This window comes from Enhydra lutris, unplaced genomic scaffold, assembly GCF_002288905.1.
Source record: "Enhydra lutris kenyoni isolate GAN:26980312 unplaced genomic scaffold, ASM228890v2 scaffoldscaffold3, whole genome shotgun sequence".
NCBI lineage: Eukaryota > Metazoa > Chordata > Mammalia > Carnivora > Mustelidae > Enhydra > Enhydra lutris.
The window spans coordinates 24,187,260-24,213,543 of record NW_019154087.1 but is presented as its reverse complement, the minus strand read 5'-3'; the positions used below and the strand labels follow the sequence as shown (position 1 = coordinate 24,213,543).

Sequence of the window (26,284 nt, the reverse complement as noted above, 5' to 3'; positions counted from 1 at the left end):
TTTCCCCCCCCCAATAGGAGAGCCTGACAAGGAGCTGAATCCCAAGAAGAAGATTTGGGAGCAGATCCAGCCTGATCTCTTTACTAATGATGAATGTGTGGCTACATACAAAGGAGCTCCGTTTGAGGTGAAAGGGAAGGGAGTGTGCAGGGCTCAAACTATGACCAACAGTGGAATAAAATAAAATTAAATGCTTCATTTACTGAACTACATTGGTGAAAACTTTAATAACAATAAAAAGAAATACATTTGTCACTATAATATAACAATAAAAAGAAATACTTGTACCTAAAATATAACTGGCTTTTTTGTGTATTATTTCTCTTGTAGACTTGACCAGTCTTTTACTGGTCTATGTTGTTTTTAATTGGTTAAAGAAACCTACAATTTTACTTACGGTTTTTGCTCCCTTATAATGTAGGAAGGAAATCACCTATGTTTTGTGAGGATATATTTTTTTGCAGGGATGTTGGTTATCAGATTGTTTTTCTTGATACATTTAGATAACTTGAACTAGATGAACATTCAGTTTCCTATTTATAGGCACATGGTACATGAAATTTTAAGCTTTTGGATTTTTAGTATATTGTATATCTGTATTATAAACGTCTTCTCTTTAGAAATAACAAGTTACAATTTTCATCAAACTTATTAACTGGTCATATCGTAATAATACTGAAAAGGACCAACTGTTGATTCTAGAAAGCCAGATATCATAAAAGCTCAGAGACATGGCATTTGAACATTATTGCTATTGCTTACCTAAGTAATCAGACAGGTATACTTAAGGTGACTTTTTAAAAAAGAATGAGATTTTTAACTGTGTACTGAACTTTTTCTTTCCATGTGGCAAAATAATTAGTAATAAATGTCAACTAACTATAAAGAGTAAATATATGGCAAAGTGTTGCCAGTGCAGTTTCCAGTAAGTTGATGTAAAAGCAATAATCTACTTTTTAAATTCTAGGTTATTATAAACTGGCTACCTAGCTGGTTTATAAGCTACTATACAGTTTACTGGCTACCTAATTAAAGAGTATTTGTAGGTTATTTCTTTTAGAAGAGCATTTAAGATCGATATATTTCCATTTTTCATGTACTATCATACTGTCAGTATATTAAGAAATTGTTATCAAAGTTAACATACATCTATATTAAGGTGTCAAATGACTGTTTTTCACTCATCGTAACAGATATTGTAGGAACAGTGAAAATTGACTTAGAATTAGGAGCTTTCAAGTTCACCAGCCTTGAGATGATGACTGATGATTTGGGCTGCTGAAAAGATACTGTTTAAAAGAAAAATTATACAGTATTTTAGCTGTTCATAGCCTCTGATGGAGAGGCAAAACAAAAAAATTTAAAACAACCCTGAATGCCAGATTCTAAAAGGTCTAATTAAATTTCATTTATTGAAGTCCATGAAATTCTGGTAGGCCAGTTTTGTTGTCTTTCTCAAAAAGTAACTATTAACAGCATCAATAATAACTGTTGACAACTAAAGACAAATGAACGTCAGAAGTTATTTTATACTCAGGATATATTATTCTTTTGGAAATAAGACTATGACAAAGTCTTGTGATTCTGTATTTTCCAATTTTCCCAATTATATTAAATTTATTTAATACAAATTAAAGAATGTGTCAACTACTTAGATAGTTGAAATACTTATTCCCAATTTTTATTTATTTATTTATTTATTTATTTTAATTTGAGAGAGAGAGAGAGATCATGAGCAGGGGGCAGGGTAGAGAGAGAAGCAGACTTCCCTGCTGAGCACGGAGCCCTTTGTAGGGCTCCATCCCAGGACCCTGGGATCATGACCTGAGCTGAAGGCAGATGCTTAACTGATTGAGCTGCCCAGGCGCCCAGTTCCCAATTTTTAAAGTTACATAAAGAATTAACCAAGTTATCAATACAGGCCCATTATTAGTCATTGTTTTTATAGAAAAATAGTTGTTTGATTTGTATTGCTGGGATGAGAGGGCTCTTACGGGATTAACAACAAAAATGGCATTGTTCATGAACTAGACATAAACCTTTTGGCTTTGACTGGTATTCAGCCCTTTAAGGTTTCAACAGTAGAAGATGATGTTAGGTCATGGTCTAAACGGTGCCTCTTGACCTCTGTTTATGTTGTGTGAAATAACCAGGAGGGAAAAAAAGTTGACCCTCCCCCAAGATGCTTTCTTATGCAAGGTTGGTGTACTATCTTACAGTGAATGTTGGGAGTACTGATTTTTCTTATATTTAGAAATTCCATGTATATTATTCTTTTGAGATGACTCATTTTCAGGACATGTTGATTTTAACATAAAATTGAAAATTTTTTCCCGTGCTTTGCTTTTACCAAGAACATTAAGAACTGTATGGATACAAGAACATTAAGTGCCTGCCAAACAGATACTTCGTTGTTGCTTTTTTTTTTTTTTATGACTTGCAATTTATTCAGAAGAAAACACAGAAGGTAAGGAATTACCCACTGATAAATGGCATGCCATTATCAAGCACATGGAATTGACCCCCACATGGATTATTCATTTTATAATATTTTTTTCTGTGCAGATTTTTTTTTCAGCATAAAAGTATTCCTTGTTTTTGCACCACACCCAGTGCTCCATGCAATCTGTGCCCTCTCTAATACCCACCACCTGGTTCCCCCAACCTCCCACCCCCATCCGCTTCAAACCCCTCAGATTGTTTTTCAGAGTCCATAGTCTCTCATGGTTCACCTCCCCTTCCAATTTCCCTCAACTCCCTTCTCCTCTCCATCTCCCCTTGTCCTCCATGCTATTTGTTATGCTCCACAAATAAGTGAAACCATATGATAATTGACTCTCTCTGCTTGACTTATTTCACTCAGCATAATCTCTTGCAGTCCCGTCCATGTTGCTACGAAAGTTGGGTATTCATCCTTTCTGATGGAGGCACAATACTCCATAGTGTATATGGACCACATCTTCCTTATCCATTCGTCCGTTGAAGGGCATCTTGGTTCTTTCCACAGTTTGGCAACCGTGGCCATTGCTGCTATAAACATTGGGGTACAGATGGCCCTTCTTTTCACTACATCTGTATCTTTGGGGTAAATACCCAGTAGTGCAATGGCAGCGTCATAGGGAAGCTCTATTTTTAATTTCTTGAGGAATCTCCACACTGTTCTCCAAAGTGGCTGCACCAACTTGCATTTCCACCAACAGTGTAAGAGGGTTCCCCTTTCTCCACATCCCCTCCAACACATGTTGTTTCCTGTCTTGCTAATTTTGGCCATTCTAACTGGTGTAAGGTGATATCTCAATGTGGTTTTAATTTGAATCTCCCTGATGGCTAGTGATGATGGAACATTTTTTCAAGTGTCTGATAGCCATTTGTACGTCTTCATTGGAGAAGTGTCTGTTCATATTTTCTGCCCATTTTTTTAAATGATTATCTGTTTCGTGTGTGTTGAGTTTGAGGAGTTCTTTATAAATCCTGGATATCAACCTTTTGTCTGTACTGTCATTTGCAAATATCTTCTCCCATTCTGTGGGTTGCCTCTTTGTTTTCTTGACTGTTTCCTTTGCTGTGCAGAAGCTTTTGATTTTGATGAAGTCCCAAAAGTTTATTTTGGCTTTTGTTTCCTTTGCCTTTGGAGACATACCTTGAAAGAAGTTGCTGTGGCTGATATCAAAGAGATTACTGCCTATGTTCTCCTCTAGGATTCTGATCGATTCCTGTCTCACGTTGAGGTCTTTTATCCATTTTGAGTTTATCTTTGTGTACGGTGTAAGAGAATGGTCGAGTTTCATTCTTCTGCATATAGCTGTGCAGTTTTCACAGCACCATTTATTGAAGAGACTGTCTTTTTTTCCACTGTATATTTTTTCCTGTTTTGTCGAAGATTATTTGACCATAGAGTTGAGGGTCCATATCTGGGCTCTCTACTCTGTTCCACTGGTCTATGTGTCTGTTTTTATGCCAGTACCATGCTGTCTTGGTGATCACAGCTTTGTAGTAAAGCTTGAAATCAGGTAACGTGATGCCCCCAGTTTTATTTTTGTTTTTCAACATTTCCTTAGCGATTCGGGGTCTCTCCTGGTTCCATACAAATTTCTGGATTATTTGCTCCAGCTCTTTGAAAAATACCAGTGGAATTTTGATCGGAATGGCATTAAAAGTATAGATTGCTCTAGGCAGTATAGACATTTTAACAATGTGTATTCTTCCGATCCAAGAGCATGGAATGGTCTTCCATCTTTTTGTGTCTTCTTCAATTTCTTTCATGAGTGTTCTGTAGTTCCTCGAGTACAGATCCTTTACCTCTTTGGTTAGGTTTATTCCCAGGTATCTTATGGTTCTTGGTGCTATAGTAAATGGAATCGATTCTCTAATTTCCCTTTCTGTATTTTCATTGTTAGTGTATAAGAAAGCCACTGATCTTACATTGACTTTGTATCCTGCCACGTTACTGAATTGCTGTATGAGTTCTAGTAGTTTGGGGGTGGAGTCTTTTGGGTTTTCCGTATAAAGAATCATGTCATCTGTGAAGAGAGAGAGTTTGACTTCTTCATTGCCAATTTGGATACCTTTTATTTCTCTTTGTTGTCTGATTGCTGTTGCTAGGACTTCTATAATACTATGTTGAACAAGAGTGATGAGAGTGGGCATCCTTGTCATGTTCCTGATCTCAACGGGAAGGCTGCAAGCTTTTTCCCATTGAGGATGATATTTGCTGTGGGTCTTTCATAGATAGATTTTATGAAGTTCAGGAATATTCCCTCTATCCCTATACTTTGAAGCGTTTAAATCAGGAATGGATGCTGGATTTTGTCAAATGCTTTTTCTGCATCAATTGAGAGGACCATGTGGTTCTTCTCTCTTCTCATATTAATTTGTTCTATCACATTGATTGATTTGCGAATGTTGAACCATCCTTGTAGCCCAGGAATGAATCCCACCTGGTCATGGTGGATAATCTTTTTAATGTGCTGTTGGATCCTTTTTAAAAATATGTAAGTTCCTATTTAGATTAATTACAAAATATTCAAAGTAACTTGTGAACGTTTAATAGCATGTCAGCAAGGTAAAGGGTGTAGATAGGGCCCTGAAGAGCAACATTAGTAACTTTAACCGGGTCCCAGAATCTTTGTTTGCCTTGCCTTTGCAGGTTCAGAAACCTGCATTTGTAGATGGCTGTCAGAGATGCTAAGATATCCATAGAGCTTAGTATTGGTTTTGAAGCCAAATTACCTAGTTTTGATTCCTGGCTCTACAAGTTAAATGTGTGTATAAGCTTGGGCAACTCCTTAGCCTTTTTATACTTTACTCCCCTCATTTAAGATGGGTATAATAAAATACTTATCTCAGAGTTATGAAGATTGTGGGAGTTAGTAGCCACAGAGTACTTAAAACAATTCCTAGAATATAATACATATTTTGATACCAGTTTATGGTAGGGTTGCTCCTTTTCCAGAAACTAGTGTTCTTGGGATTTCCTGAGAAGTTGAACTCTTGTTCAGAACATTACATAGTGTATATGAAGCACCGGGAGGCTGTGGTCCTCTTTTTCAGGACCTCATTGTCCCTCTGTACCAGATGTAGTATTTCATCCCTTGCTGAAGATGTTTTTCATTGCATTACCAAAATTTTCTCTCTTATCCATGCCCTCCCACTGAAATCTGTTGTTTAAATATTTAGATCCTGACCATCCCTGTTTATCGATGCCCTTTGACTGGTTTAGTATTAATGATAGCTTTAAATAGTTTTGCAATTTTTTTTAAGATTTTATTTATTTATTAGAGGGAGGGAGAGAGCATGAGCTGGGGGAGGGGCAGAGGGAGAAGCAGACTTCCTGCTGAGCAGGGAGCCTGACATGGGGCTCTATCCCAGGACCCTGGAATCACAACCTGAGGTGAAGGCAGATACTTAGCTGGCTGAGACACCCAGGGACTCTTAGTTTTATAATTTTCTTAGACTAGGAAGACAGTATTTCTCACTGTTGTGTTTTAGTTTAATATAAATAGAAGCAATTCTGTTTTTAAGTTCTTGGTCAGTGGGGAAGCACTTCACTCTGAGTTTAACAGGAGCGTTAAAGGAACATGAGTACACCTCAGCTTTCCAGGGAAATTTTATGTTGTACCTTTAAAAATATAAAAATAACAGAAGTACTCAGTATTAACTGAGTACTTTAGCCACATGAATTGTGACACAAGTTCTGGTTCTAAGTCCTATTGCAACAGTGTGAAAACTAAAACTTTATCACTAAGATACCAAATAAAAACTCAGGAAGAAAATTAATGTAACTCAACTAACGATAATACTACAAATTGCTGTCTGTGGAGAAAGCTTTACTCTCCAAAATTTCAATTAAAGAATAAACCATGCCCTTCTCCAACAAAAGAGGGGAATATATTAATATTATTATATTAAACATATTAAATAATATATTAAATATATTAAATAATATAATTAGGGGAATATATTAATAATACCTCTCTACTCTCATGGATTTTATTATAGGATTGTTATTAAGATATTTAGTGCTTTATGGGCGCCTGGGTGGCTCAGTGGGTTAAGCTGCTGCCTTCGGCTCAGGTCATGATTTCGGGGTCCTGGGATCGAGTCCTGCATCAGGCTCTCTGCTCAGCAAGGAGCCTGCTTCCCTCTCTCTCTCTCTCTCTCTGCCTGCCTCTCCATCTACTTGTGATCTCTCTCTGTCAAATAAATAAATAAAATCTTTAAAAAAAAAGATATTTAGTGCTTAATAGCTAACAAAGTACTTTTACACATCTTACCTATTTTTTAACTCCATAGAAGTAGACCAGCCATCTCATTTTACCCCAAAGAACTAACAGAAAAGTTAAATAAATGCCTGTGCTAAGGTGTAACTAGCTGAAACCTAGATCTTTTTACTAATCCTGTGCTCTTCTCCATTATAATACACTTCCCATGTGAGTTATATGTCATGTGTTTTATTTGGGTGAGAAACAACTTCTTTGTTTAAACTTTAGGGAGAGATAGTGATAAAGTCCCTAAACTCTAGTAGTTCATGTAAGGACATTAGGATGACTCCATTAGTGGAATATTTAAGAGACTCTAAAAGAACAGGTGAGATCATTAAATACTCCTTTGGAGTTGTTGGTTACAAAGATAATTTATCAACTTTTTGTTGCAGAAATTCTTAGGAAGAACCTCTTGGTAAAACCAGGCTGCTGCTACTGGCAGCAATTACTTTGTTTTTGTTTTTGTTTTTTGTTTTTACTAACATATACTGTATTATTTGTTTCAGGGGTACAGGTCTGTGATTCGTCAGTCTTCCACAATTCACAGCACTCATCATAGCACATACCCTTCCCAGTGTCTATCCCCCAGCCATTCCATCCCTCCCACCCTCCCCCACCCCCAGCAACCCTCAGTTTACTGAGATTAAGAATCTCTTATGGTTTGTCTCTCTCTCTGGTTTCATCTTGTTTCATTTTTCCCTCCCTTCCCCTATGATCATCTGTCTTGTTTCTCAAATTCCTTATATCAGTGAGGTCATATGATAATTGTCTTTCTCTGATAGATTTATTTCACTTAGCATAATAACCTCTAGTTCCATCCACACCATTGCAAATGGCAAGATTTCGGTTTTTGATGGCTGCATAATATTCCATTATATGTACATATAATGGAACATATATATGTACATATAATGGAATATTATTTTCTTTATCCATTCATCTGTTGATGGACATCTAGGCTCTTTCCATAGTTTGGCTATTGTGGACATTGCTACTATAAACATTGGGGTGCATGTGCCCCTTCGAATCACTATATTTGTATCCTTAGGGTAAATACCCAGTAGTGTGATTGCTGGGTCATAGGGTAGCTCTATTTTCAACTTTTTATGGAATCTCCATACTGTTTTCCAGAGTGGCTGCACCAGCTTGCATTCCCTACACCAAGAGTGTAGGAGGATTCCCCTTTCTTCACATCTTCGCCAACACTTGTCATTCCCTGACTCATTAATTTTAGCAATTCTGACTGGTGTGAGGTGGTATCTCATTGTGGTTTTGATTGGTATTTCCCTGACACTGAGTGATAGTGAGCACTTTTTCATGTGTCTGTTGGCCATTTGGATGTCTTATTTGCAGAAATGTCTGTTCATGTCTTCTGCCCATTTCTTGATTAGATTATTTGTTCTTTGGACGTTGAGTTTGATAAGTTCTTTATAGATTTTTGATACTAGCCCTTTATCCGATACATCATTTGCAAATATCGTCTCCCATTCTGTCGGTTGTCTTGGTTTTGTTGACTGTTTCCTTTGCTGTGCCAAAGCTTTTGATCTTGTTGAAGTCCCAATAGTTCATTTTTGCCCTTGCTTCCCTTGCCTTTGGTGATGTGTCTAGGAAGAAGTTGCTGTGGCTGAGGTCGAAGAGGTTGCTGTGTATGTTCTCAAGGATTTTGATGGATTCCTATCTCACGTTTAGGTCTTTCATCCATTTTGAGTCTGTTTTTGTGTGTGATGTAAGGAAGTGGTCCAGTTTCATTTTTCTGCATGTAGCCATCCAATTTTCCCAACACCATTTGTTGAAGAGGCTGTCTTTTTTCCATCGGACATTCTTTCCTGCTTTGTCGAAGATTAGTTGACCATAGAGTTGAGGGTCCATTTCTGGGCTCTCTGTTCTGTTCTGATCTATGTGTCTGTTTTTGTGCCAGTACCATACTATCTTGATGATGACAGCTTTGTAATAGAGCTTGAAGTCTGGAATTGTGATGCCACCAACTTTGGCTTTTTTTTTTTTTTTCAACATTCCTCTGTCTATTTGAGGTCTTTTCTGTTTCCATATAAATTTTAGGATTATTTGTTCCATTTCTTTCAAAAAAGTTGATGGTATTTTGATAGGGATTGCATTACATGTATAGATTGCTCTAGGTAGCATAGACATTTTCACAATATTTGTTCTTCTAATCCATGAGCATAGAACATTTTTCCATTTCTTTGTTTCTTCCTCAATTTCTTTCATGAGTACTCTGTAGTTTTTGGAGTACAGATTCTTTGCCTCTTTGGTTAGATTAATTCCTAGGTATCTTATGGTTTGGGGTGCAATTGTAAATGGAATTGACTCCTAATTTCTCTTTCTTCTGTCTTGTTGGTGCACAGAAATGCAACTGATTTCTGTGCATTGATTTTATATCCTGATACTTCACTGAATTCCTGTAAGAGTTCTAGCAGTTTTAGGGTGGAGTCTTTTGGGTTTTCCAAATAAAGTTTCATTTTGAAGAACCATGTGCCTTGAATCTTTGCATAGTGCTCTGTTGAGGGCACTGAGCTGACAGTCCATCCCAAAAGCCAACCTATGAGAGAAGTCACTTAAGTTCCAGATAGACAGATAAATAGACAATATGTATTTATTTAATCCAGGAGCAACTCTATAGTTAGGCCTCATTTGCAGTACTACTTAGATGATAACCCCAAAATTTGCAGTAATAATGAAAAGAAGGGTAGCTGCTGACAGCTCATATGCCTTTATACAAAACCAGATCTTCAGGTACCAACTTGTTAGAATAGAAAGGAGTTAGTGACTTACACATTTTTGCTTACTGTACTTTTTATAGTTATGGTTTATCCTTTGGATAAGTCTTGGCAGAGATAATTCACAGGGGTATAACTCCAAAAAAAAAAAAAATTGGAAAAAGGACCCAGAACAATGAAATAATTGCTGGTTTGAAAGTGAGCCATCTGGAATTTCAGAGTGTGAATTAATTATTGCATATTATATTTTTTCACCCTTATGTATTCCCTTGTTTATTTTTTTCCTTCCCTTTGCTGACTCCCACCCCCCTCCTAACACACTATTCCCAGCTCTCTGGATTTTTGAATAAAATGTGTGTGTAAGTATTATTTTATGTCTTCATCAACATCATTTCCTATCTGGCAGGCTATTGTCTGTAGCAACAGCAGCAGAAACAAGCCTGGGGCTCAATAATTAAAAAAAAAAAAAATCCTTTTTAATGAAGGCGTAGCTAGTCTTCTTGTCTTTCCCATTGCTACATAATACACAGTATTGTTCAAATAGTAATATTAATGTCTGCTAATTTTACAGTGAAATATTTGTGATGAGCCTTCATATGAAGGCTGCTCTAACAAAGTCTTACTTTTTTTTGGTAAATTACCTCATTAGAATATTATACATCCCAGTAGAGAAATGTTTTCAATATATATATGCATCCACTTAACTTTTCAGCTCTAAGATTGCATATTTGGCTGATTCTTACTAATTTTAAACCCATTCAGCTTTTTACACTTGGGGAATTTGGAAAGAATAGTGTGGAAGTTATCCAAAATCAACACCACAATTTGATTTCTCTTTGAAAAAGTTTTAAAAAAATGCAAACTAAAAGTTACTTTCAATAGGTTTAGCAAAAGAGAATGATGTTGGTAGAAATAACTTTTTTCTATAACCTTAGTTTTCATATAAAAGGATAGTATTTTCTCTTAAAACAGCACATGCTTTGAAAAAAACTTGAGGTGCACTAATTTTTAAATAAAGTTTGAGAATTTGGGAAATAGCAGTGCCACTTAAAAACATCAGCCTTTTGTAAAGAATTATAATATTCCTGAAAATCAGTAGAACTGAAAATCTAAGCAAATTCTTTATGGAAAACATGGCACAATGTAGATAAACATAACTAAAAATGGAAGTCTGAAATTGCTAATTGAGGAGAATAAACCTAGTAAAGGTCAGAGCTAGTATTAGGGCTGAATCACCAATGCGCCAAGATGGTATGTGCTAATGGGACTTGAATCTTAGCTGACAAAAATATCAAGTATACTATTTTCCAGTCCTCCAAAATGTTCAAAGCACTTTCAAATACAAAGCTCAATAGAGGTTTTTGTCTTCCAGGTGAGAATAGTGCACAGACTGGGCCTCTGAAGGAAAGATTGCAATAAGGAAAGATCGCAAATTATAGCCTAATGGGAAAGGTGGTGGGATACCAAAGATGAACTCTCTGGACATAATTTCTTTTACCTAAAGCTAGTTTTGGGTACATGGTTCTTTTGTTGCAAGTTGTAATTATCCCCAGTTATGGTGAATTTATTCAATGGATATACATGCTCAGTTATCTAAAAAAACAAAACAAACAAAAAAACCCAACCCAACTTCCAGTAGAGTACAGCACAGCAAAAAGATGTTCACTTCAGTGTCTCACCATTCTTGTGATTCAACTACCTGCTACCAGCTAACGAATTAATTTTCTATATCCATTATGCTGATTATTGTAAGGTGTAAGGATTGCTGCAGCATAATGGTACATAGAAGAATATGTCTAGAATTTAATGCCTCTTGGATACTGTGCTAGAATTAAGAGTATATTAGGAGTATATATAACACACTAATTATGAAGATGAGGGAAGATGAAAACAGTGTTAAGGAATGGACCTTCTAATATTTGTATATTAAGTTAAAAGAGCTAATGGTAAGCTACTGGGAATGGTCAATGTAATTGTTAAGAAAAGACTTTTGAACAGAAGGGGCAATCTGTCAGGGAAGTCTTTAATTAAGTGTCTTAGCAAGATCTGCTAATGGGGAAAGAAAAACATTCCAAAGCCCTCTTCCCTAAGGAGGACATGGAAGGATAAAAGGATAGGGAGGAAATGAAAGTGTTCTAAAGGTCTATTTTAGTAGGTGAGGGCATGATGCTATGTAGAAAGAAAGTTCTCGGCTAGGGAAGTAGTTGTTACTTTGTTATCACGCAATAGTGCTTGATTCTAAATTCAGGAATAAGGAAATAATCCTTAATGCATATCAGTTAGAACTTTCAAATTATCAAGGATCAGCAAAGCTGATTTAGTAAAGGAAAACAAAAATGCAAGAAACACAGTAACATAAAATAAGAGAAACATAAGAAACTTGTTCTAGATGTCAAGGAATAATATAAAGCCATTTTGATTAAATCATTCTGGTATTGATAGTAATATAAAATAGGTAATGGAAAGAAATAAGAATCCAAAGTAGATCCAGAAATAGATATAGGAAATCTCTCTCTATATATAAAATCTACCTCCCTCTGTCTATCTATCTTTCTTCAGTAGGAAAAGGATGATTTAATAGAGAAAATATAATTGGTTACCCATCTGGAAGGAAATGAAACTAAAACCGTATCTTGTATGATGTACATAGAAATACATGAGTATAAGAAAATTCACAAATTTAGTCTGGCAAAAGTTCTCATAAACAAAGTTAAAGGATAAATAATAGAATTGACCAAAAAAAGCAACATAAAAGACAGATGGAAGACTAATATCTATTGTATACATTGAGCTCTTCTGTTTTGCCAAGCAGGGAGTGTTAAAAAAGAAAAAAATTCAATGACAGTTGTTAAAGATGGTAAGGCAGTCTTTTTATAGGAACATCAAGATAGGTATAGGACTACTGCAATGGAATTTTAGAGTTGGGAAAGAGATTGGGCTCAACTCCCAGTGTAGCATAGGCAAGTGGGAATTCACAAGTAAGGAGCAGGGTGGGGATCAGGGGTCACTTGGGAGGTGGTGGAGACTAGGAACCTGATCAGATATTGAGAGTGGGAGGGTCTTGGTTAAACTGACTTACCAGAGTTCTTGCTGAGACTAGATTTTACAAGGAAGTGCATAGGTGGGGCTAGGAGAAGTTTAAGCCTGACAGAAGTGTCGGTCAAGCAAAGAATCATTGTAAGAAGAAATCCAATAGAAAATTGATAAAAAGGACAAAGAATGTGAAGAGACAATTCAGAGATGAGTAAATCTAAATGAGCAACATGCTTATAGAGATACTCTAATAGTAGTCTGGGAAATGCAAATTAAGGTAAGATGATTTTACATTTATCAAACGTGTTAGCAGTAGGTATTTAAGATGGTAACACTGATTGGTGACAAGAATATAGGGAAAGGGTACAGAAACGGTGGTGAAAATAAAATTTCTTACAATATGAAAAGAAATTGGTAAGATATATTGAAATTAAATTGTATGTATACTTTCAGGCGGAATATAACTTACAGGGAATATAACTTATGGAATATAACTTACAGGGGAAAAAATCAATATTATATAAAAATACATATACAGAAATAGTTGGAGCATGACTTTGGGTGGCAGAAAACTGGAGTACACATCAATAGAGAAGCAGTTGCACAGACTGTTACAAATACACTTAAGTGTTAGAAGGGTTGAATTTAATAAGTTACATTTCAGAGTTGAAGGAATTTTTATGAGGTAGTATTAAGTGAAAAAAAAAAGGATGCTATAGAGAGTTTAATGTGAAAATCTTTTAAAAAAAAGAAAAAACAAAAGTCAGGGCAGCTGGGTGACTTAGTCGGTTAAGCATCTGGCTCTTGATGTCAGCTCAGGTCATGATCTCATGAAGATTCTCTCTCTCTCCCTTTCTTTCCCCTTCCCCTCTCCACATCAAAAATAAGTTAAATAAATAAACAAAAATAAGACAAAAGTCCTCCATATGCTTATATGTATATGTGTACTCTGTGTAATTTACTTGGACACGCAGAAAATAGGAATGGTGTATGTCATGCTCTTTGTTGATGTGAGCGCTTTCTAATTGGCTGATGTGCATTAGGAGAAGGAGAGGTGGAAGAGGAGAGAGGTAATGGCAAACCAAAAAAGCAAAATATAAGACTACTAAAAGAAAGTCAAGTATGTTATATGATCACATTTAGGGAGTTAAGTATATATACATATATATGATGATATAAAAATAATTCAAGGAAGAATATCACAGAAGTCTTCCTCTTTGAAACTGGTGGTGACACCTTCCCTCTATCAATTATTAACACCAAAGATCTTGAACCCTTAATGTTCTGTGTAATATATTTTTCCTGAAACTAGTATTTATGTTCTAGAAGAGTTGACATCACATGAATGAAGGATATGAAGGGCTTAAAACCTGAATTTCCCCCTCTCTTCACCACTCACTTCAGTTTCAGCTTCTCAGCCTCAAATCCCTGGGGGCACTTGGGCGGCTCAGTTGGTTAAGCATCTGATTTTGGCTCAGGTCATGATCTCAAGGTCCTGGGGTGGAGCCCCACATTGGGCTCACTGTTCAGCAGGGAGGCTGCTTCTCTCTCTGCCTCTGCTTCTCCCCCCAACTTGTAATCTCCCTCTCTCTCCCTCTCTCTCTCTCTCAAATAAATAAATAAATGAATTCTTATATATGTAAATATCTTTTTCTGTCACCAAGTGACCAACCCCTAGGGAAGTGTCAATTTTTTATTTAGTTCTTAAATCAGCTCCATTGTTGAAGCTCTCACTTTACAATTAAATTGGTTCTAGGTTTTCTAATACCATTTATGCTAGAGTTCAGGTAAAATTAAGCATCAAGTAGGCTTTTGAGAGCTCACCGGGGAGAATAATCATAAGCTATAATCCTATTTCTGATAGGAAATTAGTGTATTGCACACTTAAAAAATATGAAACCAAGCTGTTTGTAAATTAGGAACTATCTTAGTTAAAGAATTTTATAAATTATAAAGCTCATGTACAAATGTTAAACATGAGGGTGACCCAGTTTTGATTTAGTGGTAGTCTTGGGTGTTATGATCGACTAGAATTATTTTCCTTCAGTCCTCACTGCTGCCTTGAGACCATCCTGGAGCTCTCTACTAAGCCAAAGTGACAAACTTTATAAAGTAGAGAAGGCTCTTCTTCAGGCAAGGTTTTATTCATTTTTAATTATTGTTACCCTTGTTTCTGCCGCAAGGCTAGGCTCTGAATTTTTACCTGCATTTCCAACCCTAAATAGGAACCACAGGTCATAAGAAGGTGGGAAAAGAAAGTTAACATTTATTGAGCATCTACCATGAGCCAAGTTGTTTAATCATTAGATAGTTATCAAGAGGATATTCCAAATGAGGATTTCATAGGATTAAATAATTTTCCTTGTCTAGCATCAAGTAAGTAGTAGTGGAGATGGTTTTTAAAATATAGGTAGTAATTTTTCATTTTAACTTTTATTTAAATATAACAGATATACCAAACAGTTTATGAATCAGAACTGTTCGTTGTTGAATTTTCACGAAGTGAACACTCTGAAACCAGTCTCCAGGTCAGAAAACGAAACATCACCAGAATCTCAGAAGCTACCCAGAGCATGCTAATTATCCTCTCCAGAGAGTGATCTCTCCTGATTTCCAGCACTTCTAACATCAGAGAGTTTATATTACATCAGTTTGGACTGTTTTTGAACTTTATATAAATAGGATCATACAATATATCTTATTTTATGTCTGGCTTCTTTCAACTTTCTGTTTGGGTAGTTCATTGATATTGTTACATGAAGTTGTAGTTTGCTCATTCTCATTATTGTATAATACTCCATTGTGTGAATATACCTCAATTTGCTTATCCATTTAACTGTTAATGGACATTTGGATAATTTCCAATAGCTACTTAGCTATTATGAATAGTACTGCTATGAGCATTCTTATACACACATGTGTTTTAGTGCACAAATATACACATTTCTGCTGAATGTATACTTAGGAGGGCAGTCGCTGTGTCATAGGATTTGTGTTAGGAATTTTGATTACTTTATATTCTTCTTAACTGCCAAACAGTTGTCCAAAATTGGTTATACCAATGTACACTCTAACCAGCAGCCTATGGGAATTCTGACAGTTCTCATCCATTCTAACAGAGGCATTTTGAAACAAGGTTTCTGACTCTAAAACCCAATGCTCTTTTCCTTTTATCTAAATTTTATTTAAAGGTAAGAACTTGGTAACAATTTTCTTTTATAAATTCCATGATTCTTTCTAAGATTATTATTCTTTGTTCATTAAGTGAGTTTCCTTTTTTATACTGGAAAATATATCTGTGCTGAATAGAATTTAGCAGGGTCAGCAGTGTATCGGAGGCCTCACGCAAGTATTTATCTTCAGTGAACCCAGCTTCTTCTATTTTCTCTGCATGGGTGAAAAGAATGGCAGTGTATTTCTTCCAAGCATGTCCCAGAAGTTCCTGAAAGAAAGAAGAAGTTAAATGGCTATTTGACTTGACCCATAGTCCTCAAACACAAGCAAAGGATAGCTTTTAGACATATATTAGTTATTAGACATATATTAGATATAGACAGTCAACAGATCTGGATGTCTGTCATGTTACTAAAAGCTGATATATGTAATGGGGAGTGAAGATGGGGTCAAATAATGGAAAGAAATAGAGAGATGGGCAGAGTTTGTTAAAAAAAAAAAGGCTTTCTTCATTTTAATTTGCTCTTATAATTTATGTATATACAACTTCAGAACTGTGTATTATTAATGCTGCATATGATACAATTTCATTTACAACATTCAGCAATAATTTATATTTACCTGACAACCTGAAGCTATTAGAACTATAGTTCCTTTAAGTCAAAGGACTTCGGCCAAGGGAATTATCCTATTTTTTTTGTAGGAATGTTGTGTTATTATCATAACTAAAAGTATCTTCTGAGGATTTATAATTACATAATCTGGTTACAATCTATTGATTAATCAGATGACATGTAATGGAAAAGCTAAGATCAAATTACATTTAGTGATTTGGAACAACTACAAAATATTACTGTGATTCGAATCCTCTTCACTTCACATGCCAGAATCAAGCCCAGTTTATCAGATGACTTCCTCTAATGTGGTTGAAAAACATTGAAGACTGGTATTCCTTTGTTTAGTAATGTGTGGAAGTTGGTTATGGAATAAAGTCTTGTTTGATTAGTGAAAATAAGCTGATATAAAATGGAAGCAACAGAATGTGGCAAATTGTTCACACAATGTGGAAGGTGTCTAGAAATAATCATTTAACATTTTTAATATTCCAAAAGTTATAGGAAATCATGACATTGTGAAAGTAAAATGACATTCCTTTCATTCCAAATATTCTTGTTACCAAAATATTTTCAAAGGTGCTACCAGTTTGTAATAGCAATTTGGAGTTTAGACCCTCACCATCATCTTAAGTAGAAGGTTTAAGGTATTTTATTTTTGAGTCTTCAGAAAAATATTAAATACTTAGGAATAAATATAACAAATATCCAGGACCTCTAGTAATCAGAAGGAAGAAAGAAGGAAGAATAACTAATATTTAGTGGTAGATACTATGCTCGTCACTTTACACACTTTATTCCTTTTGAAATTCAACATAATGCTTTGTGGGAGATAATACAAACTCAGGTTTAAAAAATCTGAAAGACAGGTTGGGAAACTATTTTCAATGTATATAACAAATGTAGGATTGGTATTTATAAAACTGAAAAACTGAAAATGAAGAGAGAAAGAGGAAGAGAGAGAAAGGAAGGAAAGGAGGAAGAATCCAGACAGGTAAATAATATGGAAATATGGCAACTGTGGGACAATATATTTAAATTTAAACATATCTAGACCATGGTTACCAATTACGATTTCTAATACAGTTTGTCATTTATCAGAGCTATGTATTTATGTATTTATCTCTGTGAGCTTTTGGAAGGCAGAATCTATGTCTTTCTTATCAAAGCCTCACATTGTAAACTCTCAATAGAAATTGGTTGGACTAATTTGGAGTTTGGAGCCTCACCATCACCTCAAACAGAAGGCTTAGGGTTTTATTTATTTGTTTTGAATCTTCAGTTTTTTGTTTTTTGTTTTGTTTTTGTTTTAAGAGAGAGAGAGAGTGAGCACAGGCAGACAGAGTGGTAGAGGGAGAAGCAGGCTCCCTGCGGAGCAAGGAGCCCGACGCGGGACTCGATCCCACAACTCTGGGATCATGACCTGAGCTGAAGGCAGCTGCTTAACCAACTGAGCCACCCAGGCGTCCCTGTTTTGAGTCTTCAGTTTTGAAGTTTAATCTTTGGGACACAAAATTTACCTTCCTGTAAAATTTCTCTTTTGTTCTATAGTTCATGCCCATGGATTTGCATGTAGTCTGTACTTTCTCTTTCGCATTCAGACCCTCTCAATGAATAAGTCCAAATTTTTCCTCATATCTGTTTAAAATTTGTCTGCACCATAGAATAATTGTATATTTTTGGTTCTCCTAAAAGTGCCCTGCCTGAAGAAAATCTGAATTGAAGTTTCCGGATCAGTACATTAAATGAATAATTATTTTTTTAAAGATTTTATTTATTTATTTGACAGAGAGCGATCACAAGTAGGCAGAGAAGCAGGCAGAGAGGAGGAAGCAGGCTCCCCGCTGAGCAGAGAGCCTGAGATCATGACCTGAGATGAAGGCAGAGGCTTAACCCACTGAGCCACCCAGGTGCCCCAATAAATAATTATTTTTAATAGATTCTAAACCTTACAAAAGAACTTTTAAAAGGGTATTTTAATTGGTATATTCTTATGTGCCCTCAAAACATAAATTAGCAAAATTTAAATTAACCCAACTTTTAAAGAAGATAGCTGTTTGTAAATCTAATAGATGTGTAATGTCAACATCACATTTTAGCTAATAGTGACATAGCAACACTTGTCATACTTAGTATGTTGTAATGTATTTCTTGTGGAAAAGATCAAAGAGTCGCAAAATGAACAGGTGTTATGGTTTGAATTGTGTATCCCACTCCAAACTCATATGTTGAAATCCTAACCTCTAGTACTTCAGAATGTGACTTTATTTGGCATAGGGTGTTGCCAATATAATTAGTCAAGTTAAGGCCACTAATGCAATGCGATTGGTGTCCTTATAAAACAGAGAAATTTGGACAAACATATGAATACAGGGGAAAATGGCATAAAAACATAAAGAAAGAAAGTCAAGACCCTTGGATAGATTCTTCACTTACAGCCCACAGAAGGAATTAATCCTGCTATTGTTCATTTCAGATTCCTAGCCTCCAGAACTGAGAGGTAATACACTTCTGTTGCTTAAAAGACACCCAGGTAGTGAAATTTGTTATGGCAGCCCTAGCAAATTAATACAAATAGTTGAAAACTTTATGAAGTGCTAAATAGATCTAGATTCTGGGAATAAAGAGATTTCTGGGTTATGTACATCAGAACCACTTGAGATGCTTGCCAAAAATGTATCAGAATTTTTAGGGATGGAACCTGGGAATTTGAATTTTAAAAAGAACTCCAGGTGATTTATTCCTTCTGCAAAGATATACTGAGGGTTACTTTGTTTCAGGAACACAGAGTGGACCATGACATACACTTTTCTGCTTATGTCTAGTGGAGATTCTTTTGTACTAACTTAGAACTGAGGAAGAGGGACAGACAGGAAAGAAAATATTTTCCATTTGTTGTAACTGCAGGTATTGTGATAGAAAATATATTGGTGCTATAGAGGCAGACATTTGGCCCGGTTTGGGGTGGGGGTGGAAAGTGAAGGTAAAGGGAGGAGTCACATGCAGTTTCTAGCATGTGATGATGCTTCAAGCATAGGAATCAACAAGAGACTTATAGGGCAGTGAAGATGTACAAAGTAAAGAGAGTGATTGAGCCTTATTGGGGATTGTATAGTGTATAGTATTGGGAGTTCTCTAAAGTGAAATTATTGATCCTTGAACATTCTTATCTCTGAAAGTTTCACAAATTTAGAGCCAGTTCTAATATTCACCCAATATTGATCTGTTTATTTTGATGGTTATAATATTGAAATGTATATTACAAGTTAATAAATAGACACTACCCTTAACCTCTTGAGTGCTACCTCCAGGTCTACCCCTTGGGTTTTGGTTGATGCATGAACCACATTTGTCATTAAATATTTTTATTACTTATTATAATAATAATAATATTTAATATATATTAAATATTTTATTATTTGTTATAATAAAAATTCATGCTAAATAAACTGTTTGGCCCAAGTGATCCCTTCCTGAGTCCTATATTATAATATAGAATTCTTCTCTTGCTAGGTGAGTACTCATTGCGTTCAATGGTATAACTGTATAACTTTCACAGTACATCTTTAGTTCCTGGTTTTCTGGGTTGTAACATTAACACATTCCCTTTTTGTCTCCACCAGATATTTCCTCTACTTTAAACTATAATAACATTCAGGGAAAATGAGTTAAACCACCTAAGGAAAATAGATTTGTAAGCTCAACACCACTTGCAAGTCCTTGTGTTCAGCCACTGGGAAGTTTTTACATGTTGATAGTTATTTATGAAAGGATGCTCATGTCCTAAACTGTGAGAGAAATTGCACTTTTGAATTACTGCCAAAAATAGAAGAGAATGGTTGATTTAGCTTATAATCTTTAGATTGATTTTTGGCTGGAAAATAGTTGACTGTTTGAAAGTAGTGTCGCTTGGTGTATAGTCATCACGTTAGTGGCCAAACGTGTTCTCTATGGACCCAGAGAAAGAATAATCACAGTTGATTGATACCTCACATAAAAATCCAAGAGTAAGATGAGTTAATGTAAGTTATCTGGTGTTAATAATTTAAATATAGTACTAAGCTAGATGGAAATTTTACAATCAATCATGAATTGTTTGGTTTCAGAGTGCTAATGGGTATGAGTCCATCTAGTCCTTTTGGGACAACTAGTTAGGATATAAACTGTGTTTTCCAGGAATTATGTTCATTTTCCCAGGACCTCACCAGCCCTGCCCCATTTGTTTGTGGTTGATGAAATCATAGCATCTGGACTTTTTAGGGGGAATTTTCTAAAAAGCCAACTATTACATCAACTGAGAAAAAAATTATCATGGAACAGGAGGACAATAAGGACCATTCTTTATATTTCATACTCTTCCCTTACTCTCATCCCACTTAAAGCACCACATTTCTTTTGCCGAGTGCTGAATGATAAGACTTTGTTAGATCAGATTCAGTAAATATTCAACCTTAGAGATCTTTTGTCCAAATTGGCATATTTTATAGAAGGAAATATTGTGACATGTGATGTTAAATGGCCAAAGCCTCACAGCTGGACTGTCGGCAGGCCTGGGCCTATAACAGAGGTCCCCTACCCGCCTAGACCATGTCCTTCCCACTAAACTGGAGCTTCTTACTTTAACCTTTACTAAGCCAGTGAATTTTCTTCCCGGATTGTTTTTTTTCTAAATTAATAGGGAAGTTCTTATACGTCAGGGCTGTGTAAACTTGATTTCACTCTGGGCAAGATAATCCTGAAGAAGTTTACAAATAATATGTCTTAATTTTAGTATAAGACAAACATTAACAATAAAATTATAATGCCCATAGATGACACTTAGTGTGCACTCATCTTGTGCTAGTGCCCGAGTAAATTTACTATTATGTTAATACGAAATTAGTCCTGAAAATAACCCAGTCAAGTAGACACTATTATTTTTCCCAATTTACCAATGAAGAGATTGCTCATATCCAGTAATTCATCTGAATGAGGTACTCATTACAATCTGCGTAGTGATAAAAACAATAAAAATGTTAACAATGATAGTAATTTTCTATGAATCTACTCTAAGTCAAGCAAAATGCAGAGCATATTACGTCATTAAACAAAACCCTTAAAACTCTTGAACATAGGTAAAATTATCCTCATTTTAAAAGTGAGGAACCGAAGCCAAGAAACTCGTAGTAATATTTATAGTCACATACTTAGAATTGTAAGAAGGCTTATTTTTCAACTAAATTCTATCCAAGAACTAAGCTCGTTATCTTTGTTAAGTATTTTCAGGCTTTGCATTCTCCTCTCTGAGCCTTTTGTGTACACACCCACCTGTAACACCAACATTTGAGTTGTTCATTCTAAATAAAAAATATCTGCTTAAAGCCTGATTATGTACAGTAATAATACATGATACCATGTAGTGGAAAAAATTTGGACTTTAGTCAATTCCTGGATTCAATTCCTAGTGCAGTTTGGCTGATTGCTAGCACTTTTCTTAAGGTGATTTTATTGTCTTCTCTTATTCATTATTTGTGGATTTTTAAATAATATTCAAATGATATTCAGATAATATTTAGATGAATCATTCCCTTTATTTCCCAATTTTGGGGAGATGACTCACATGTCCACCATTTTGCTATAAATTATGAAGGCCTAACATAAATTTAAAAAAAGGGATCATTTGGGGAAATGTTTCATTTGTCATTGCTGGCAGCCTATAACCCCTCTAAAAATATTAGAGCACAAATTAAAAGAGATATTTGAAGAGACCACAGGGAGGTACAAGAAAGAAGAGGTCACTTCTCTGGCACTGGCCTTGTAGGCTCCTTCCAAGGCAGGCATGAGTGCTGCCAGAAAGGAGGAAAGCAAAAGGGAGAAGGCAGATATTCCATCCCCCATTTTGCATAAGCCAGGAAGAAAAAGAAATCCAGGGTGTGTCTGGAACCAAGAGGACCTTAACAACTCCTTGCTTTTCCTAACAGCTGTTGGTCCTGTTGAATATTAAGACATTCTGCAGCTGCTCCTAATCTGTGAGCACATCCAGATGGCTGCCACCAGTAACTGAAGCACCTTCAGGAAGAAGGTCATAAACAGCCAGCTTGTGCATAGGCGATCTTCAACCAAAAATTGTGATAGAAGCTCAGAATAGGACTGCAGTGCCTCCCAGGGGTCATGGGCCCCTCTGTATGTTACTAAATCTTGGCTTCTCAGTTTTCCTGGGAGGGAAAAGATATTTATTTTAGAAAAAAAAATTCTGGATCTGAGTTTAACTGTAGCCCATCTCCTCTCTGCCTTTAAGTCATGAACTGGACACTGAATTAAGAAAGCAGTGGTAAGAGAAGGCGGCTGTATGCCAGGGACTTTTTAAAAAGATCAGAGGCATGTATGAATCAAATTCACTTGTATAAAAAAAATTAAGGGATTACAATAGAGCTCTATATCCTAAAACTGGAAAAAAGTCTATTTTTAAAATGTATGTCTTTTTTTTTAAAGATGTTTTATTTATTTGGCAGAGAGAGAGAGAGAGAGAGAAAGAGAGAGAGAGAGAGCACATAAGCAGGAGGAGTGGCAGGCAGAGGCAGAGGGAGAAGCAGACTTCCTACTGAGCAGGGAGCCCAGTGATGCAGGGCTCGATCCCAGAACCCCACCATCATGACCAGAGCCAAAGGCAGATGCTAAATTGACTGAGCCACCCAGGCACCCTTAAATTGTATGTCTTTTAAAATACCCTTTTCAGCTAAGCATAGGACGAGCATAGAGAACAATCTGGAGACATAAGGAAAGAGGTTAGTTTTTGAGAAATATTTGTGCATTTACTGAATTTACTGATTTATATCCATCTGTACCTTCAACTTAATAACAGCTTTAAATGAACTTTAAAAAACTTATTTAAAAAATTACACTGGTGGAATGGCAACAGGTTTTCCCTCACTTGATTTCTACCAGAAATATTGTTTGAAATGTAGTCTTTAATCGTTTGGGGAAGTTTGTGGGTTGTCTTAGATTCCACATTGTTTCTTAATTGCAATCATCTTCTCTTCTTTGTTTTTGCACAGCATGTCCTTGATTTTTCAGGAGTTAGATGATGAAGAATATTTTTTATACTCTTGTCACCCTAATTTTTTCTGCTAGTTTGTTGTGATTTCACATATGGCTCTTTTTTTTTTCATTTTTAGAAACATGCAGTTAATGAAAAAAAAGTGTGTCTGTCATTTAGATCAATCTTATGCCTTAACAAGTTAAAGGGAAAAAATATTTATTTGAATCTAAGTATACTATCTTTCTAAGTGTAACAGATCTTGTATCTATGTGATCAGAGATTGGTTGAAAGAAGAGTATCATTTATACAAATTCTTGAGTGAAAAAATGTCTGCTCTGTATTCTCCCTGTAGTTTACCTGTGGAGCTTCTAGTAGTGAAGAGTTCTCTTAACCTTGGTGACTCAATGAGGCTACTGAGTAATCCTAGTCAAGTCCAATGGTTAAATTTGGGTGGCCCCAGACTAGAGAATCAAGAGATGAGTAGAATGGAGCAGCTCAATGAGCAGTTTCCAGGAATTGTTGGTTATAGATGGACCTGGTTCATACATGTGTATGTACCATATGCAAGTATTACTCCCTCCATCTCCTAGTTATAGCCATATTCATAAGCCTGCCCTATTCCCAGATCCTTACCTAGACTGGCTAAACAAGCTTCCAGTTTAGTGACTTCTAATAAATGAACAAACAAACCACTAGGCAAGGGTGGCATATGTTATTCATGTTCACGCTGAGGTCTCTGTGGTCTTTTCTTGGCTACAGTGAATCAGTTGCTGACCCTACAGATGACGAGGCACTCAGAGCATCTGAAATTCCTGATGTCTTTCCTATCAATAAAGCCACAGTGAAACCTACTTTTTCCCAGGCCATACATTATACTACTTTGGCACTTAGTGTATTGTCTTGTACTTGTTTATCTATTTGTCTCTTCTAGACTGTAAGTTTTTTAAGGACAGGACTGATATATTGTTCATCAGTCATTAAGCTCTATATAAGTAACTGATACAGTTTTCAATGGCTAAATCAGTGAATGAACACCCATTTGTTGGTAAACTATAAGAGATTGTGCCCTTGATGTTAAATGGATACAAGTTTTAGTAGTTCTTAAACTTTGCTATTAAAAAAAAAAATGGACCATTTATGCAAATGCAGGTATGCAGGTTCTACTCTTGAAATTCAGTATGGCTTGGATGAATATGCATTTTTAACAACAGCCCAGTTGATTCTGAAGCTGGTGGTCTGAAGAACACATTTACAAATTCACTCATGGGTCAGTTAACCTCTGAAGTCTAGCATCTTACTTGGGGATGCGGAGGAGTTTGTCTGTGACCTAGATGTAAAATGACTAACTGAATTCCTCTAAAGGAAATTGTAAAAATGACTCTTGGTAGGAAAAATCAAGTAATTTTTACCATTTCTATGTGACCAACACTTATTTTTTTGCCACTCTCTCTCTTTTTTTTAATGTTATGTTTGTCACCATACAGTACATCATTAGTTTTGGATGTAGTGTTCCGTGATTCATTGTTTGCGTATAACACCCAGTGGTCCATGCAATACGTGCCTTCCTTAATACCCATCACCCAACAGTTGTTTTAAACTTGCTCTAAACTAGTCTTTTAAACAGATTGTCATAGGATAATGTTCTCCAAATAGAAATAATGGCATTAGTGTAATTGCCTTTTTGTATTACCTGAATCATCTGGACTGAGGAAGATGCTTCCTGTCCACAGAGAGGCATGTCTGCTCTCTGGACCAGCAGTGCAAGATGGAGACCCTCTTGCCCGAAGTGATGTGCCAGGGCCTCCTTGATTTCCTGTTTGACATGCTCTTGTTTCAACCTGCTGTGTGGATAACCTGGAGTGTCCAAGACCTGGATCTGCAGGGTTATCTCTTGCCCCCCTCGACGCATGAAGCGACAGAGGTGACAACTGCGGCCCAGACAACAATCTTTGGTTACAGAACATGGAGAAAAGCTGCTGTGGAAGTCAGTGCTTCCCAGAAGAATGTTCCCAGCAGAACTTTTTCCACTCTGAGTCATGCCAAAGAGGGCCAAGTTGATGATCATCTTGTTAGAGTCTGTCATGTCTGTGGGTAAACAAAGGTTCAGCATAAGCAGTTAGGCTTCAATATTCACCCAATGTAAGCCTTCTTACTTGGCCTGGAACATTCCTGGTACTACTTTTGGTTTACTTACCCCTCATTCATAGTGACTAAAGCATGGAGGGGTGCTCCACTAAAGTGGAGACACCCCAGTGAGAACAGGAAGATTAAAATAATATTGGTAGTTTGCAATGGGAGAGGAGGGAGAAGTCAAATACAGACAAAGAAGAGACGAGGAAGCAATAATTGCAGGAAAATGAGCAGGAAAAAAACAAATTACATGAAGATGATGTAAACCATGTTTAGGAGGAATGTGTTAACTCATCAATGTGGCAGGTGAGTCGGTTTAGCAATGGGTGCTGAGGTTTCTGGGTTTATTAATGAAGCTAGCATCAATATTTGAAAATAAATCACTTCTGGAGGAGAAGTAGGAACAGAAGAGTGGAAGAAATGGATCTTTCTGGCATTTTAAAAAACATCCCCAACTTCCCCATCTCCCCACCCCTGGAATACACACACAAGTGGCATCTGCAAAAAATGATCTTTCCTAACTTCCTGAATGTTTGTCTCCTATGAAGCATGAATACTGTTAAAGAAGATTTCTGTTTTTGTTTACTTTTTTTTTTTTACAACCAGGCAACATTCTGATGAAAATGAGAACTGCTTGTAATTTCTGTTATGAAATAATTAATAAATCATTTCCATGATCTACCATAGTAACTTACTGGCTTTTGAATAAAGGAAGTAAAGCCCAACACATTGTGTAGCTCAATTAAGAGGGAGGAGAATCTTGGGAGAATCTATTCCATTTACTGCCCCCCTAAAATGGAGGTAATCTTTTGTGTAGAA

At 36.1% G+C, this 26,284-nt stretch overlaps 2 protein-coding genes across 3 annotated transcripts in view; one reads left to right on the top strand and one right to left on the bottom strand.

Moving 5' to 3' along the window:
• LOC111157521 (aminoacyl tRNA synthetase complex interacting multifunctional protein 1) overlaps positions 1 to 26,284 on the top strand; it is a 100,009-nt gene that overhangs the window by 40,666 nt on the left and 33,059 nt on the right. The window contains exon 7 of one of the 2 annotated variants that reach the window (XM_022519003.1): positions 18 to 290. The exons of the other annotated variant lie outside the window; for it this stretch is intronic. Within the exon in view, the coding sequence (XP_022374711.1) occupies positions 18 to 184 (167 nt within the window). The 3' untranslated portion in view covers positions 185 to 290. Of the gene's footprint in view, positions 1 to 17; positions 291 to 26,284 lie in introns of those variants that run through there. 2 annotated transcript variants of the gene reach the window in all.
• LOC111157531 (GIMAP family P-loop NTPase domain containing 1) lies at positions 15,711 to 25,445 on the bottom strand. Its single transcript, XM_022519025.1, has 2 exons — positions 25,026 to 25,445; positions 15,711 to 15,971 (listed from the first exon to the last, which is right to left on the bottom strand). The coding sequence occupies exons 1-2, from the start codon at positions 25,443 to 25,445 to the stop codon at positions 15,711 to 15,713; spliced, it is 681 nt and encodes a 226-aa protein (XP_022374733.1).

Bases quoted from the DNA above. Each gene is read 5' to 3' on its own strand.
- LOC111157531 (XM_022519025.1), bottom strand. From the start codon at position 25,445: ATGCTGAACCTTTGTTTACCCACAGACATGACAGACTCTAACAAGATG. The intron at 15,972-25,025 runs GTAATACAAAAA...TCTTTCTTTCAG, and splicing joins CCTCAGTCCAGATGATTCAG to GAACTTCTGGGACATGCTTG.